Raw genomic sequence first — 18,677 nt, forward strand, 5'->3', positions numbered from 1 at the left:
CTTCTGGGCTTTTGCATAAAATTTAAACTAAATCTGGCAGCTAAAATCCCTCTTAAACTATAATGAAATTACCAAGTTAATGGAGCGGTGTAATCAAACCAAAGTTAATAAATATGGTGTGGCCTTAATAGATGCCATAAGAACAAATGTCAATAGATATTGACAATTTGCCATGTGAATGCATGACATTTATTATGTTTATACTCATGTTGTCATGCATTTATTATTTTTATGGTCCAGTTATATCCAGTGTATTGGAACCACAACATTGGGCCTTGCAGAAATTAAAGAAATAAACAATTTCCACTTTCCAAAAGTAAGTTATCCAGGATTTTTTTAAATAGCACACATTAAAGTTCACCAGAGGAGTTAGTCCATCAATATGCACACACTCCCACTAACACACACTGTGAAAAATGCGCCTTTAAAGCTCAGTAGAAACACACGAGTCTAGAGGTGAGGTTTTTAGTTGGAAATACACTAAATGGTGGTTGTTGCACCTCTTTGTATCTTTTATGCTTCAATGGGGAAAATACTTAAACTCACAGGAGTCTGTTTTTGGCATGCAGGCACATAATCCTTTGGGGCACCCACGGTTCTTGCCTTCTTCGAGAAGCTCCTTATAAACATCTGCTTGCATAGCACAGACTATATTTCAAATTCTGAACTCAAGAATGAAAGTGCTCCCAAAACTGATTGCAGAGCACAGAGAGACAGCCCTTTTACTGAAATGTGTTTTACCAGGTTCTGCTCTGATCCCTAACTTAGATGAAAAGAGATAGCAAACACACACACACGACTGGCTACATCACCTTTTAGATCTTATTATTCTTAAGTTTCTTGTTTATGTGTTCAAGGAAACAGTAATAAACTGCCAGAAAACCTATGTGTTTTTTACTGGCATAAAAAAATAAGAAATCACATTATTGATTTACTATTTTCATTAACAACACTGAAATGCTTCTAGCTTTCTCATACAAACATTGTTGGTGAGTAGACCAAAGCTTTGAAAACCAGGACTTGGGCAGTGGAAACACAACATTTTTCAAGGGAAAATATAACAAATTCTTTATGAAGAATTACAATTAATAAGTTGCTCCAGGAGGTTTGAGCACAATGGTTTCTGGGTAATTGAACTGGTAAAAAAATTTTTCCTTTTTCTTTTTAAAGAAGTGTAGTAGATAATTGTTGAAATGGGAGGAATAGCTACACAGAAGTTCATTATGCTACTCTCTCTATTCTTGTGTGAGTTTGTAAATTTCTCTTAAGAAGTAAAAAATAACATTGCATATATATTGTAGAAAACTTGCAAAGTACAAATAAACAAGAAAAAAATCACCCAAAGACATTTAATATTTTAGACATTCCTCTAGTTCTTCCATTAAATAAATATATATTATAATTATACAGATAGATACACAAATGAGTATCATGTTGTATATATCTTACTTTGTCATGTATTCTCTTAATTTATCATTAACAACTTCTAAAACGTGATACTTTGTAACCATCTAAAATTTCATTTTATGAGTCTGACTTGATTTACTTTATCATTACCCCATTACTGGACATTACCTTATTTCTCCCTTTTCCCCTACAATTATAAACAATGTTAGACTAAAAATTATAGGTGTATTTGCAGACATTTATGATTATGTCCTTAAGACACATTTCTAGCAATATAATTTCCAAGTCAAGGAGTATGCAAAAATTTATGCATATTGTCAAGGAGTATGCATAAATTTTTATGCATATTGTCATATGAACATCCAGAAATATTACAAATGCACATGCCCACAAAAAGTGCATGAGACTGTCCTGCCCCCATGCTTGCTACTGTTGAAGGGCAAGAGGAGCTATGATTGTTTTAGCTTGCATTTCTTTCAACATTCGTGAAGTTGAACACTTTTCATGTTTTTCTTTTCATTATTTTTTTCTTTTGAGATACTCTCACTTACCTTCTTATTTATTTTTCTATGGGGGTGGGAGATTTGTCTTTTTCTTATTACCTCATACTTATTTCAATAATTCCACTAATGCAATATAAAAATTGGTTAAATTTTTATGCCTTAATTGCCCCATATCAAGACATGATTTCCAGACAGGTGCAGTGGCTTATCCCTATAATCCCAGCACTTTGGGAAGCCAAAGAAGGAAGATCACTTGAGGCCAGAAGTTTGAGACCAGCATGGTCAACATAGTAAGACCCTGTCTCCACAAAATACTTAAAAATTAGCCAAGTGTGGTGGCATGTGCCTGTAGTCCCTGCTACTTGGGATGCTGAGGCAGGAGGATCACTTGAGCCCAGGTGTTCAAGGCTTCAGTGAGTCATGATCATGCCACTGTCCTTCAGCCTGAGCAACACAGCAAGACCCTGTCTCAATTAAAAAAATTAAAAGACATGATTTCCATACAAGTGAAACCATGCTCAATATATTAATCGGCCACTGAAGACAATTCTCTCTAGTGGCCAAAGTACTAATTATGGAAATAATATTATGAATGCTCACCCCTTGTATCACTGACAAAAAACAACTACTTTCCACCTATGTAAGTAAGTGGACTTTTTACAATTTTTAATTTGTATGGGTACATGGCAGGCGTATGTATTTATGGGTTACATGAGATATCTTGATACAGGCATACAATGTCTAATAATCACATCAAGGTAAATGGAATATCCATCACCTCAAGCATTTATCATTTCTTTGTGCGAAAAACATTCCAATTGCATTCCTTTATTCTAAAATGTACTGTAAATTATTAACTGTAATCACCTTATTGTGCTATCAAATACTGTATCTTATGTAATCTATTTAGCTATATTTTTGCACCCAATTACAATCCTCACTTTCCCCCTCCCCGCTGTTCCCCACCCTTCCCAGCCTCTGGTAATTATCATTCCACTCTGTATCTCCATGAGTTCAATTGTTTTAATTTTTAAACTCCCACAAATGAGTGAGAACATGTGAAGTCTGTCTTTCTGTGCCTGGTTTATTTCACTCAACATAATGACCTCCAGTTCCATCCATGTTGTTACAAATGACGGAATTTCATTCTTTTTATGGCAGAATAATGTTCCATTATGTGTATATACCACATCTTCTTTATACATTCATCTGCTAATGGACACTTAGGTTGCTTCCGATCTTGGCTATTGTGAACAGTGCTGCAATAAACATGGGAGGGCAGATATCTCTTTGATATATTAATTTCCTTTCTTTTTGGGTATATACCTAGCAATGGGATTGCTGGATCATATGGTAGTTCTATTTTTAGTTTTTTGAGGAGCCTACATACTGTTCTCCATAGTGGTTATACTAATTTACATTCCCACCAACAGTGTAAAGGGTTCCCTTTTCTCGACATTCTTACCAGCATTTGTTATTGTCTGTCTTTTGGATAAAAGCCTTTCTAACTAGAATATGATGACAGCTCATTGTAGTTTTGATTTGCATTTCTCTGACAATCAATGATGTTGAGCATTTTTTATACACCTGTAGCCATTTGTATGTCTTCTTTTGAGAAATGTCTACTCAGAACTTTTGTCTTTTTTTTTTTTTTTTTTTTTTTTGAGGCACAGTCTCACTCTGTCACCCAGGCTGGAGTGCAGTGGCATGATCTCAGCTCACTGCAAGCTCTGCCTCCTGGGTTCATGCCATTCTCCTGCCTCAGCCTCCCAAGTAGCTGGGACTACAGGCGCTTGCCACCACACCCGGCTTTTTTTTTTTTTTTTTTTTTTTTTTTTGTACTTTTAGTAGAGACAGGTTTCACCGTGTTAGCCAGGATGGTCTCCATCTCCTGACCTCGTGATCCACCCATCTTGGCCTCCCAAAGTGCTGGGATTACAGGCATGAGCCACCACACCCAGCTGAACTTTTGTCCATTTTTAAGTTGGATTATTATATTTTTTTTCCTCTTAAGTTAATTGAGCTCCTTATATATCCTGGTTATTAAACCCTTGTCAGATGGACAATTTGCAAATATTTTCCCCATTCTGTGGGTTGTCTTCACATAGTTGAATGTTTCCTTTGCTTGCAGAAGCTTTTTAACTGGACATGATCCCATTTGTCTACTTTGGATGTCTATGCTTGTGGGGTATTACTCAAGAAATCTTTGCCTAGACCAATGTCCTGGAGAGCTTCCCTAATGTTTTATTTTAGTAGTTTCATAGTTTGAGGTCTTAGGCTTAAGTATTTAATCCATTTTGATTTGATTTTTGTATACAGTGAGAGATGGGGGTCTAGTTTCATTCTTCTGCAAATGGATACTCAGTTTTCTCCAGTACCATTTCTTGAAGAGACTGTCCTTTCCCCGTGTGTTCTTGGCACCTTTGTTGAAATGAGTTCACTGTAGATGTATGGATTTATTTCTGGGTTCTCTATTCTGTTCCATTTGTCCATGTGTCTATTTTTATGTCAGTAGCATGCTGTTTTGGTTACTACAGCTCTGTATTTGAAGTCAGGTAATGTGATTCCCCCAGTTTTGTTCCTTTTGTTCAGGATGGCTGTGGCTATTCTGGGTCTTTTGCGATTTCATATAAATTTTAGAATTATTATTTCTATTTCTGTGAAGAATGTGATTGGTGTTTTGACAGGGACTGCATTGAATCTGTAGATTGCTTTGGGTAGTATGGACATTCTAACAATATTGATTCTTTGAATCTATGAACATGGAATATCTTTTCCTTTGTGTCCTTTTCAATTTCTTGCATCAATGTTTTATAGTTTTCATTATACAAAACTTTCATTTCTTTGGTTACTTTTATGCCTAGGCATCTTGTTTTATTTGTACCTATCGCAAATGGGATTACTTTCTTGATTTCTTTTTCAGTTTGTTCCCTGTTGGCATATAGAAATACCACTGATTTTTCTATGTTGATTTTGTATCCTGCAACTTTACTGAATTTTTTCATCAGCTCTAATACTCTTTTGATGGAAAGTTAGGTTTTTCTAAATATAAGATCATATCATGCAAACAAGGATAATTTGACTTCTTCCTTTCCAACTTGTATGCCCTGTATTTCTTTCTCTTGTTGCTGTAGTTAGGATTCACATTCTATGCTGAGTAACAATAGCGAACATGGGCATCTTTTTCTTGTTCCGATCTTAGAGAAAATGCTCTCGGTTTTTCTCAGTTTTCAGTATGATGCTAGCTGTGGGTCTGTCATATATGGCTTTCATGGTCTGGTGGCATGTTTCTTTTATACCCAGTTTTTTTAGGGTTTTTATCATGAAGGGATGTTGAATTTTATCCCATCCTTTTTAATATGATCAATTGAAATGATCATATGGTTTTTGTCCTTCATTCTTTTGATATGATGTATCTTATTGATTTGTATATGTTGAACCATCTTTGCATCCCTGGGGTAAATCCAACTTGGTCATGATTAATCATCTTTTTAATATGTTGTTGAATTTGGTTTGCTCGTATTTTGTTGAGGATTTTGCATCAATGTTCATCAGGAATGTTGGCCTGTAGTTTTCTTTTTTTGATGTCATTGTCTGGTTTTTGTATCAGGGTAATACTGGCCTCATAGAATGAGTTTGGAAGAGTTCCCTCCTCCTCTGTTTTTTGGAATAGTTTCATTAGGATCTGTATTAGTTCTTTGAATGTTTGGTCATATTCAGCAGTTAAGTCATAGGGTCTCAGGCTTTTTTTGCTGGTAGATTTTTTATTACAGTTTCAGTCTAATTACTTGTTACTGGTCTTCAGGTTTTGGGTTTCTTCGTGGTTTAATCTTGATAGATTGCACGTGTCTAGGAATTTATTCATTTCTTCTAGGTTTTCCAACTTATTGGCATATACTGGCTCATGGTAGGCTCTAAAGATCCTTTGAATTTCTGCGGTATCAATTGTAATGTCTCTTTTGTCATCTCTGGTTTTATTTATTTGGGTCTTCCCTATTTTTTCTTAGTCTGGCTAAAGATTTGTCAATTTTTTTATCTAATAAAAAAACCAACTTTTGTTTGTTCATGATTTTTATTGTTTTCTTTGTTTCAATTTCATTTATTTCTGCTCTAATATTTGCTATTTCTTTTCTTCTGGTAATTTTATTATGGTTTGTTCTTGCTTTTCTAGTTCTTTAAGATGCATAGCAGGTTGTTTATTTGAAGTTTTTCTCCTTTTTTGATGTAGGTGCTTACTACTATAACTTTCCTTTTAGTACTGCTTTTCCTATATTCCGTAAGTTTTGGTATGTTGTGTTTTCATTTTCATTTGTTTCAAGAAATGTTTACATTTTCTTCTTAATTTCTTCATTTGCCCACTAGTCATTAGGAAGCATATTGTTTAATTTACATGTGTTTGTATACTTTCCAAAATTCCTCTTGTAATTGATTTCCAGTTTTATGGATTTCTCTCCACTGTAGTCAGAGAAGATCTTTAATATAATTTTAATGTTTCTGAAATTTTTAAGACTTGTTTTGTGGCCTAACATATGAGCTAACCCTGAGAATGACTCGTGTTCTGAGGAGAATAATATGTAGTCTGCAGCCATCAAATGAAATGTCCTGTCAAAATGTATTAGGTCCACTCGGTCTATAGTGCAGATTAAGTCCAGTGTTTCTTTGTTGATTTTGTGTCTGGATGATCTGTTCAATGCTAAAAGTAGGTGTTGAGGCCTCCAGCTATTATTGTATTGGGGTCTATACAATCATCTGTCCTTTAGTTCTAATATTTGCTTTATACTTCTGGGTGCTCCAGTGTTGGGTGCATATATATTTACAACTGTTATACTCTTTTGACAAATTGATCCCTTAACTCATTATATAATGACCTTATTTGTCTCGTTATATTTTTTTGTCTTGAAATCCATTTTGTCTGACATAAGTATAGCAATTCCTGCTCTTTTTTGGTTTCCATTTGCATGGAACATCTTTTTCCATCCCTTTATTTTCAGTATATTTGTATCTTTATAGATGAAGTATATTTTTTGCAAGAACAGATCATTGGGTCTTTTTTTTTTTAATCCATTCAACAACTCTACATTTTTTGATTGGAGAATTTAGTCCATTTACATTCAATGTTGTTATTGATAAATAAGGACTTATTCTTGCCATTTTATTTGTTTTCTGGTTGTTCTGTGGTCTTCTCTTTCTTCATTCTTTCTTTCTTGTCTTCCTTTTTGTGAAGGTGATTTTCTCGGGTTGTATGTTTTTAATTTCTTGCTTTTTATTTCTTGTGTATCTGTTCTAGGCTTTTTGATTTGAGGTTACCATGAGGCTTGCAAATAACATCTTGTAACCTATTATTTTAAACTTACGACAACTTAACACTGATTGAAAAAAAAACAAGACACTAACAATCAAGCAAAGAAAACTAATAAAAACTCTACAGAAAGAACTTAGTTGTAGGTGTGCAAGTGAATGGAAGGACAGGGTCTGTGTACATAGAAGAGGCAATCTTAAACTCAAGTGAATTTTCCTTTACCCCCACCATTCCAGCAATTATCCCTATCCAAGTTTAGTCATCTATCTGAGAAATGAAATTGTGAAGGCTTTCATATTATTTTACTTCCTTTAATGGTACAATTATACAGATTAAGATAGGTGAGAGAAAACAATTTTTTTCTTTTCTTTTTTTTTTTTTTTTTTTTGAGACAGAGTTTCACTCTTGTTGCCCAGGCTGGAGTGCAATGGGCAATCTCGGCTCACCGCAACCTCCAACTCCCAGGTTCAAGTGATTCTCCTGCCTCAGCCTCTGGAGTAGCTGGGATTACAGGCATGCGCCACCACGCCTGGCTAATTTTGTGTTTTTAGTAGAGCCGGGTTTTATCCATGTTGGTCAGGCTGGTCTCGAACTCCCAACCTCAGGTGATCTGCCCACCTCAGCCTCTCAAAGTGCTGGGATTACAGATGTGAGCCACTGCGCCCAGCCGAGAAAACAGATTATTTTGGTCATTGGACTATTTATTTTCACAAAACGTGCAATATTCCTTAGCTTCAGTTAAAACAAGTATGTGCACAATCTATGTTTTCTATTTCCTTTTGAACAGTAGACACTCCTCATTTTCAGGGATACATTCCAAGACTCCCAGTGGATGCCTGAAATTGCAAGTAGTATTGAACTCTATAAATACTGCTTTTTCCTACATATACATACCTATGATGAAGTTTAATTTAAAAATTAATCACAATAAGAAAGTAACAATGACTACAAAATAGAACAACTATGACAATATACTGTAATAAAAGTTAGATAAAAGTAGTCTCTCTCTCTTTCCCCTCGCCCCACACCAAATATCTTATTGCACTGCACCACATGTATGAAGAGCAAAAACATGGAAAAGGGGGGATTACTGTAGTTGCCATTTTAGAAATCCATGTTCATGTTTACATCACTGGATTTTACCCCATTCATCTCCCTTGCTAATGTTTAAAAAATTAAACTTCAAAGGTAAATAAATGAACGTGTTATATTATTTATATAAATTATTGTCCACAGTATATTTTAATGTATTTATTATAACTATAAACATACATTTACTTATTGTAACATACATTTGTTTATCAAGCTAGTGTAATGAGACTCTTCCAGCCACATCAGTCTCAACATCAAATTTATTTCAATATTCTGACTTGGTTTCATAGTACTAAAATGAATTTTTGAACTACGTAAGTAATTACAAATGATACTTTGAAAAAAAAAAAACCGAAAACCTTCCCTAGTTGTCTCAGGATACACTTCAATTACGTAATTCAGACCTTAAAATAAAATCAAGGTGTAATCACTAATTGTATCCCAGCTTTTCTCAAAATAAGGCAGGCAAAAAGCACCTAAACCTAGTAACACTAGAAATACCTTTAATACCACACTATATAAATATGTTATAGGTTCCCTTGTTAATGAGTTGCCAATGATTCCACTACGATGTGAACATATAACCACCAGACATACTTGATTCTACTCCATGCTATACTTGAGCTGTTAAGCAATTTTATGTAAACAGGCATGCTAAGGCTTGATTTTTTTTTACATCATGAAAAATTAAAACACCCTTAGCCAAGGAAACATTTACATACTGTTCAAATGCATAAAGATGAAAAAACGTTTGCACACCTGCAAAAAGTACCTACCTAACACAGTTTAGTAAGCTGGGTCCCTCCAATATGTTAATATGTGGACTATAATATATTTAAGTATGTGCTTTTAAGTATAGTATGAAAATATGGTTAACAATAGATGCTTTAAAAGCTAATAAATAATATCCTGGTGATCTGTATTTATAAATACAAATACAGTTTGTAAGCTACTGCTTTGAGACAGTACAGTGTATGTAACTTGGGTTCTTAATCAGGTAGTCCTGAGTTAAAATTCTATTGTCTCTACTAAATAGCTGTGTAATACTGGGTAGATAATTAACTTCTTTAAGCCTTGGTGTCCATATCTGTTGCAAGGTTTAAGAAAGAAACACACAAAAGGCACTTAGCCAGAATGCTAGTTATGATAATAGCGATGATACACTTTGCTCAATTCTCATCTTTTGTCTGAGGCCTATCCTGATTGTCCTATTCAAGACTGCAACATTCCTTGATTTTCTTAACCCCACACTTCTGATCTCCTCAATCTGCCCAATTTTTCCCACTTGCTAAACAAACTATTAACCATCAGCCCACAGGATTTCCAGTTTTTAAAAAATCACATATAATTAGGCTTTTTGTAGATCTTAACTCCTCAGAGTCACAAAGACAGGATGCCTTCCAAAATAATAATTAGCAAGTTCGTAAATCTTCAGATAGAATACAGATTTTTCAACTCATCAGAATAGAATTTCTGAGAGGACAGAGTTTTTGCCTCTTTTGTTGACAATGCTTAGAATAGTACCTGATACCTATACAGTAGTCCATAAATATTTGTTGGATGAATGCATGATAATAGGAAAATGTCTCAGTGTGCATTTTCAGCAATTTTACCTGGTCTTAAATTGTGGAAAAAAATTCTTTACTCCATTTTTTTGTTCCTGATTCTCAATGTAATAGTATAATTAAGCACTAATCACTAAAGGTGGAGTTAGAAACCAGGACTTAATAAGGAGTTTGACTCTCCATGTATGGATACAACCCAAGCCAGCTTCATTGGTGTCCCCCAGGATTTAGGGTTTGCATAAGGAAGAAAGGGACAGCTCTCTGGGCAAAGACAGAAGCTAAAGTCTACAATGTTTCATCTAGCATATGCTGCTGCCAGAGAAAAATTATTGCAACATTATGTGTCCACAAGAAAAACGGGCCCTTCTTTGTCCAGTCAAGGAAGGAACAGCAATTTTGCCAATGGTTTTTAGAGGATGCAACAGCAACACGAAATCAGAAGCATATTCTGCTCTGCTGTCTCAAGCTGTCCTTGGACCCTGTACCAGTGACCACTTGAGTCTCCCACTTATGGAGTCCATCGAGTAGTCTGACTCTTCTTGAGTATGGCCCAAGATTTGATGGGAAGGCTGCCACATCAAGAATGGCCAGACATTCAGGAGAAGACTGCCCAGGCAAGAGCAACCCACCAAGACTTTAAGAATGTATACTTTAAACATATCTCCACTACCTAATTCATCTGCTGAATTGCAATCAAGTTGCATCAGTCAGCTTTGCATTTATGGCCATGGCATCAATTTAAGTCTAATGCTCAAAAGGGAAAAAAAGTCTCATTTCAGAGTGTCATTTGTCTAGAGGATGCAGGTCCCAAAAAGGGCATTTTCCTAGTGACCTTCCTAGTAATTACAAGGGTAATTCCTGAGCAAAGCAGAATCTACTGGAATTCTGTGGCCTAATCTCATATGATTCCTGATGACAGCTGTGTGATCTCATGTCATGGTGGTTTTGACTCAGATGTTCCATTTGACTCCATTTTCTCTGTCCAAAGTCTGAACATCACTTCTGTTCTGCCATCCAGCTTCCCTTCTTTTCTCTTTTCCAATTGTCTACTTTTGTTTTTCTGTGCAAACATTCTAAGTTTGTATTCCTTAGCATAAGGAACTGTTTAAAAATTTTCTGAGAAGAATCATCAATGTTAAACGGAGATAGAGTAATTTTTCCTAAGGTTTCTCAGCAGGTCAAAAATATTCCTCAACCTTCACTATTCTAAATTGCACCAAAGCTATGCCTATCTGTGTACCAGTGACCATGAGTGGCACCATAAGGGGCATGATGAGACTATCATCAAAATAACAGGCTGGAGACCAACCATTAACCACCAAGAGACTATGATTTCTAGTTTCAGAAATATCATATATAATCTTCTCATGCTCTTTACAGACCTACATTTCCAGCACACATAGGCAAATGGTCTATTTCCTTCCAAAATTAATGACTTCTATTATTATAAAATAAAATAAAATAGAAAATGACTAGTAAATCCTGTGATCATTTGTTACAATCTTCTGAAAGCTGCACAATGGCACCCTGAATTTCTCTCATGTAAATGCTTAACCTAGCTTTGAGGCACATGAAATGCATTTCATTCAAAAAGAAGGCACATGGACCTTTTAGCTATGTAGAAAAATAATATTTCAATTTTTCCTGCCGGTCGCAGTGGCTCATGCTTATAATTCCAGCACTTCGGGAGGCCAAGGTGGGCAGATTACTTGAGGTCAGGAGTTTGAGACTAGCCTGACCAATATGGTGAAACCCTTTCTCTATTAAAAATGACAAAAGTTAGCCAAGCTAACAGGTGGTGTGCACCTGTAGTCATAGCTATTCAGGAGGCTGAGGTGGGAGAATCACTTGAACCTAGGAGGTGGAGGCTGCAGTGAGCCAAGATTGAACCACTGTACTCCAGCTTGGGCAACAGAGTGAGACCCTGTCTCAAAAAAAAAAAAAATCCATGTAGTGTACTAGAATCAAGATTAACCATAGCTACAAGAATATTTTCTACTGATTAATTTACTTTTTCCATCATCATGCTCTACCATTTATTGGATGCTTAGCAAAGCACTGTAACAGATTTTGTGGAGGGTAGAAGAAATCATCATAACAGCTTCTGACACTAGTAAGGGGAATAAAGCTGTCTCTCAGGTGAAGTCTTTGAAGGCACCAGAAAAGACCTTCTGTTTTGAAAATATAAGCCCCACAAGTTGGCAATCCTCTATTAAAACCTCGTTCATTTGAGCTGCAAAAGAATTTTCCATCTTCAAGAGTCTCCTAGTACAAAACAAAACGAATGCCTCCTGGTAAATGATAAGACATATCATCTCATACTTTAGTTATGACTATATACCTGGGTTGATAACCTACAAGAGAAACACACTAAATGGATTAGCAATTATTGTGAAGGCCTTGGGGAAGTGGGGAGTAGGGGGTGAGAGGAGAGGCATTGAAGGAGAAATGGAAAGACTCCAGAGATAAATTTCATCAACCCGGCCAGGGTCTTGAGCACGCCACACAGCTGAGGTAGCATGGCATAGCGCGCAGAGTGGACGGGCTGCAGAATCATAGAAACTAGTTAATACCTGTGCCTGCCTGCCACATACTTAGCCATGAGACATTAGGTCAGTTACCTTGGCCCTCTGAACCTCAGTGTCCTCGTCTGCAAAACAAAAATAATACTATCTACCTCTTAGTGCAAGTCAGCTGATTAGATGAAATAATGCATGTTATTTCATTTCCCTGGAATTATAAATGTGCAAATACACCAGAAATGTTTAATAACAGTAATGCTTTGTATTTGCTAAGGTGAATGTCTCAGGCAATGAATTCTTTGGGAAATTATATCACAACAGAATTTTCAGAGATGAAGCTTCCTTAGAGATTATCTAGTGGCTTTTAAACTTCTTAAAGCTCAAAATCCTTCCTTCTAACAAAATTTATAAGAAGCTGTTATGTAAAACAGGTAAAACTAGAATTGCTATTTTTCAAAGTTGGGGGGTGGAAAGTGGTGCAGAGAAGAGGGCAATAGTTGTTCAGTCGAGGCACTTCCCAGAATCTCCTAGAAGAGGTTTCTTCAAAAACGTCTTCAAAGAGCAACGGAGTCCCCTGCCATTAATTAAGTGGCACCCAGTGACTTTTAGGCAGTTTCAGAAGGAAAAAAGAAAAAATCTGTGAAACCGTTTGATCATAGATATTTTGCAAATTTAAAGTGCAGGATGAATTTTGATTTTTACAAAAATTCTTTATGGCTAGCTCAAATCATCTGTTTAAAAATCCTGCCTTTGCTTTAGGAATTTGGGTCAGTCTACCTTGGCTAACATTCTGGAAACAGGGTGCAGTGTTTTCTCAGCTGAAGTATTTTCACATAATACGTATGTCCCTGCTTAGGATTGTTACCTTGTTTTTTGCATTAAACTACCAGTTCACAAACATGGATCAGTGACCTAAAAGTGGTTCACTGAAGCATAAAAGGAGTGATGAAAATACTAACGTAAATACTACCATAAAGAACAATCTGTAAATGGAAATAATAAGACTCGTGTGCAAATATAGATTATGAATCTAAATGTGCTGGGACAAGTTAATGTATGAACGACACGCATTCCACAAGCAGCAGCCCCTGCCATGTATACTCCTCGTAGTTTCCAAATTCACAACATCCTATGACATGGGATAGGTTTTATTGTGAAAGGTCAAAGCTTCAAGGCCAGGATCAGAAAGAACAAAAAAGGAAGGCACTGTTGTTTCCCAAACACACCCCAGCGTCTATGGAAAGGCTTGCCAGGGCCCAGGAGCTGTTCTTTTGACTTTTTATAGCGCAAATTTTAAATGAGTCTTGTCAACAGGGGGACTATACTACACAGTCTGCTTGACATTGGAAAGTTAAGATTTGGGGAACCACCAATCTACACAAGTTGTCTGAGACAGCCAGCTGTCTAAGACAGGCATAACACAGTTCCCATGGGTAGTTACAGTCCCCACTGTCTGCCATCAGTCCTGAGGGTAATTGGGTGCAGCCCCTCCAGCTGGAGAAAACGGTGGGCTGGGGTGCAGCCCTACCTAGACAGTTGTGCAAGAAATCCACAATAAATACCCAGGGTCACTTACAGACAATACTGCTCGCTGCACAGCAACTAAGCAGTGGGCAATAACAACGGTGTTGAACAAGCCAGACATCTTCCTTACTAAATGTTTTGGAGTTAGTTTTTGCTAAAATCAGTCAAAGTCCGAGCAGGAAACAGCACAAATATGGTAACTGAGGAGAGCTTGTTAAAGGAACTGTTCACAAACAGGTAGGCAGCCATAAGTAAAATCAACAGCAGCAAGAGGAAGCCATTACCACCTCTAGGCCTGAAGAGGCGAGGGGAGGGATGGTTACCAAAATCCCAAGACGGCTCTAGCTGTGGAAGGGGCTGAAGGACAGAAGGTGGCCTTCAGGGCTTTTGGTGCAGGTATCCAGCTACTTCTAATCTGTAATCCTGCAGAGAGGGGACTGGGAGAATAAATACCCTGATCTCACTCTTCCACTTTCCAACCCCGTGGTGACGCTCCCATTGGCAAAACCCAACCACAAGTCAGAGGGCAAGGAATGTGGCAAAATTAGCTGATGGGACCCATAAAGGTTGGCACGAGACCAAGCGGAGACGGGGAGAGAGTGGATATGAGGAGCAAGCGAAAAGTGTCCACATACTAAGAAAGACAGGAACCAGTGGCAATTTTGGGGAGGTCGGCTTCGGAGAGGTAAGGAGATGAGAGACTGATTACAGAGCTGGAGTGGGTAAGGAGAGATGATAAGAGAGGGACTACTTTTTCAATATTTTAATCAGGAAGGAAAGGAAAATGTCACAAAACTATCTTAAAGAGATCTCTGTAGTAGGAAAAGATAGTATTGTCTGGTTTGGGAAAAGGACTTAAGTTTCATCTGAAGAGCAGAAGGATCCATTTTAAAGGGAGTGACTAGAGAAAGAGGGACAAACATATGGACCCAAAATGGGAACGGACGGTTTTGAAGACAAGAATTAGTGTTACATAAATATTCTCAAAATAGCATTATACCAACTGTTTTCTGGAAATCATTATCCCACCCCACAATAATTACTCACTCTTAGAATGTAAACTATGGTATGTTTACTATATCATGTCCTAAGTGTGTTTTATGAAGGTAAGACTTCACAATGTTCTCACATATGACCTGAACAGACTACAGTACCTGGTTGAAATGAGAAGATCAGATTTAAGGATTAGATAAAGGTTAAGAAAACTTTAAATACATTTCAAAATTGGTTAACTATTGGAATACTTTCTTTGCTAAAAATAAAATATGTAACCAAAAGTGAATGCAATTACTTACAAATTAAATTGCTTTTAGTCTTTTTTCATTCTACATCTATCAAGTTTCATGGATCTCAAGGCAAGAAACAATGTGCTGTCTAAATTCGATCTCCAGAATGATGAGATCTCTTATTACCATTTAGGGGCATACTGAATTGTTTCCTGCCTGATCTTCTTAAGATTATCATTATCTATCACTTAATAGATTGAAGACCTCAGGAATCACAGTGTTGGAACTACTAACATGTCATTAATCTCATTAATGGCATTATTTTGTTTATTGTTGAAGAACCTCATCATATTTAAAATGAGCGAGAGACACAGGAACCATGAAGAATGCAGTAGAAATGTTTACCCACCCTAAGAACACAGTTAAAATCTGTCAGTATTCATTGCCAAATATTGCCACACCGGACTGTCAATATCCATTATAAAATTATCTAGGCCCCTCTTGAGTGTTTTCCTGGCATTTAAAAGTATGCTTTATTTTAAACATTCAATACTTGGTTAAACTGGTAAAATTGTGAAAATGCCCCTCTTCAAGAGAACATGATTTTATTTATAAAGTGTTGTGCCACTCACAGGTTTATGGATATGTTGATTGGAAAACTTTCTTTAGAACAGGAACCTGAATTCAATTGATCAAGTAATATCAAGCTATCCCACATTTCAATGTGATGTGGTAAAAGTCAGTGGTCTTTTAAAAAAATAACTGTGAACTAGACCCATATGCTTCCTCTTCTCTTCCAGTCCTAAAACAATAGACTAAGATAACAAATGGAATTTTGCAGGCTTTGGTTAGAGGCCTTTATCTTCAAAAGAGACCTAGAAGGGAGGACTTAACTGACCTTTCCACGTAAGAAAGTATATCACCTACTGAGATTTGTCTTTCTTGTTGGCACCTACCTACAAAAGAAATGGGAGGCTAAAATCAGCTTCAACTTGTGCAAATTAAAAGTAACCTTCAGGCTAATGGGTTTTCAACATCACTTCTTACGGAGCAAAACATTTGTGTCCCAAAAAATTAAATTACCCCCTCAAAACTGACTTCTCTAACAAATTACAACATTAAATTTTTTAAAGTAAAATTGTAATTCCTACAAAACAATTCCCCTCTCCCTGAGGTAACCATCCTATTACTGTTAGAATTGATTCCATCTTTAATGGAGTTTTGCATCTAGTTCCGGGGTCCAAAACCAAAAACAGGAGAAGAAAACCTAAAAACTGTCAAAGAAATGGCAGCAAAATTAAACGCCTGAAAAGTAAACCAAATCTTTGAGAAAACTGGAACTCCACGTTAGAGAAATAAATGCTTTATCATTTTATCAAACACTAAATTCAAGGACTATGGTAGAGTCCTTACCTTGAAGAAGGTGACCAGCTATTTTCAATTTCTTTGGAGTGGCGATCAGAAGGAAGGAATGAAAAAGATTAAGCACTGTAATGAGTGGTGGCTTTTGTACTAACTCTAGCAATCACTAAAAAGTGACTATATTTTCACCAATTGAAGAAATTTTAATACGGTCCTATTGAAATGGGGTTGTAATTCATAAATGTATTGTTGCATGCATTCTTTGTACTGAGAACTAAACTAGCTCCTTCAGAAGTGAAAATAACAAGGGAAACAGTAAAACCCACTTGAAAAGATGGGCCATACATTTACAAGACTAGAGACAACTCATAAACACAGGTTGACAGTACAAACTGTATACTTTGAACTATGAGACAATTTGAAGGAAAGGCAAAATTATCATGAGGTTATATAAAGCTAATGTGTTATATTTGGTCTAAAAGACAATGGGCTAATATAAAGGAGAGGTTCATGATGAAATATTATATTATCCTGGCAGCTGTCTACAATATGGACTAACATCAGGGGAAGCACAATATTAATACTAACACTAATAATATCAAACACAGACCACTACTAGGTGTCAAGGCTGATATAAACATTTTCATATATATATTAATCTGTTCAATCCTCACAGTCATGTTTTGAGGCCAATACTGTTATTTCATTTAACAGATGAGGAAACCGAAGCACTTAAATGATGTCTGATTTTCACAGGAAGTGTCGTGCATAGCAACCTCCATGCAGGTAAATACAAGCCAAGTACATTTCATTTTCAAAGGAGGCGTTGATCATCCAAAGAAGTCAAGAATACCCATGCTGCTACGTAATATTTCTTATTGTTTGTAAATGCTTTTGTTGTGGAACTCTTCGAACATATACAAAAGGAGAATAGTACACTTTCTTTCTAGTGTACTATTAAGTGCACTATTAAAGATCGAACCCCTTCCATTCACATGCCTAATCTAGATTCATCTGCTATACCACCACTCATTTCCTGTGTACTATTCTTTCTAGTGTACTATTAAGTGCACTATTAAAGATCGAACCCCTTCCATTCACATGCCTAATCTAGATTCATCTGCTATACCACCACTCATTTCCTGTGCCCCTCCCTCATTATTTTGGAATAAATCACATATTTTATATCATTTCATCATCACTAAATTGTTCGGAATGTATCTCTAAAAGATAAAGACATATTTTTCCTTCTAAACATGACCACAATACCATCATGATACTTTAAAATTTACAATGATTGCTTAGTATCAAACATCAATCAGTGGTTGAAGTTCTAATAATATATCTTACTTTAATATTTGTTGAAACTTGCAATGTGCTAGCATTAGGTACTTTGACATATTTCATTTAAATTACTACTACTTGAATTGCCTTTTCCCCACTTTCACTCCTACTAACAGGAAAGACTCTGTCTCTCCCGGAGGATTCAGGGCCTCCGTAGCGGGCTGCTGTAGGCCTCCCTCCCGGCCTCCTGCTCCTCTGCGCGGTCCCCAACCCTGTACCCGGCGGGCAGAGGCTCGGCCCAGCGCCGCCTTCCGCTGGGATCTGTTCCCAGGCCCAGGGACGCCAGCCCCACCCCAGTTGCCTAGGTGACGAGGGGCCGCTTCTTTCGGCCGAGATTGCGGCGATGTCGCAGGGGACGACTCCCTGGGGGCCGACCCCGGCAGGGCCGACCCCGGCGGGAACCACGCCCGAATCGGAGGTACACCGTCCCTTTCCCTTCCCGGTACCGGTGCCGGTACCAGCGACCTCCGAGCATTCATTCCCAGTCCGCGGAGTCCGCGGCCGAGCCAAATCCGGTCTCCGAAGAGGCGCCGCACGTCTGGCCCCGGCTGGTGAGCGGCCTGGGAGGGCGGCGGGGCTGGGAGCTGCGCTGGGGTCCCCGACACCCTCTGCAGCCCGGCGCCCCCCAGCCGGCCCCGGCGCGCCGTGCACGCTGCCAGCGGGTCTAAATGTATGAATTCTTCCATTGGACGGCTCCGTGCCCAAACGCCCTCATAACCACGCGCTTCTACCGCAGGTTTTGTTTTTTGGTTTTTCATGTTTTTTTTTTAATTCTAGGTAAAATAAGTAATCTCAGATTTTTAAATGGGCCAGTCTCTTTTTGAAATTGCTAC

At 37.4% G+C, this 18,677-nt stretch overlaps 1 protein-coding gene across 7 annotated transcripts in view; it reads left to right on the forward strand.

Moving 5' to 3' along the window:
* Positions 1-17,852: 17,852 nt before the first annotated feature.
* CABCOCO1 (ciliary associated calcium binding coiled-coil 1) overlaps positions 17,853-18,677 on the forward strand; it is a 103,739-nt gene continuing 102,914 nt past the window's right edge. For 2 of the 7 annotated variants that reach the window (XM_008955801.4, XM_034930635.3), the window contains exon 1: positions 17,884-18,395. Coding sequence is in view for 3 of the 7 variants with exons in the window: in XM_055092880.2 (XP_054948855.1) it covers positions 18,188-18,262 (75 nt within the window). In the remaining 4 variants the exon portion in view is untranslated. The other 5 variants (XM_034930637.3, XM_034930636.3, XM_055092880.2 and 2 more) reach the window with 4 other exon arrangements.

Source organism: Pan paniscus, chromosome 8 (assembly GCF_029289425.2).
Source record: "Pan paniscus chromosome 8, NHGRI_mPanPan1-v2.0_pri, whole genome shotgun sequence".
NCBI lineage: Eukaryota > Metazoa > Chordata > Mammalia > Primates > Hominidae > Pan > Pan paniscus.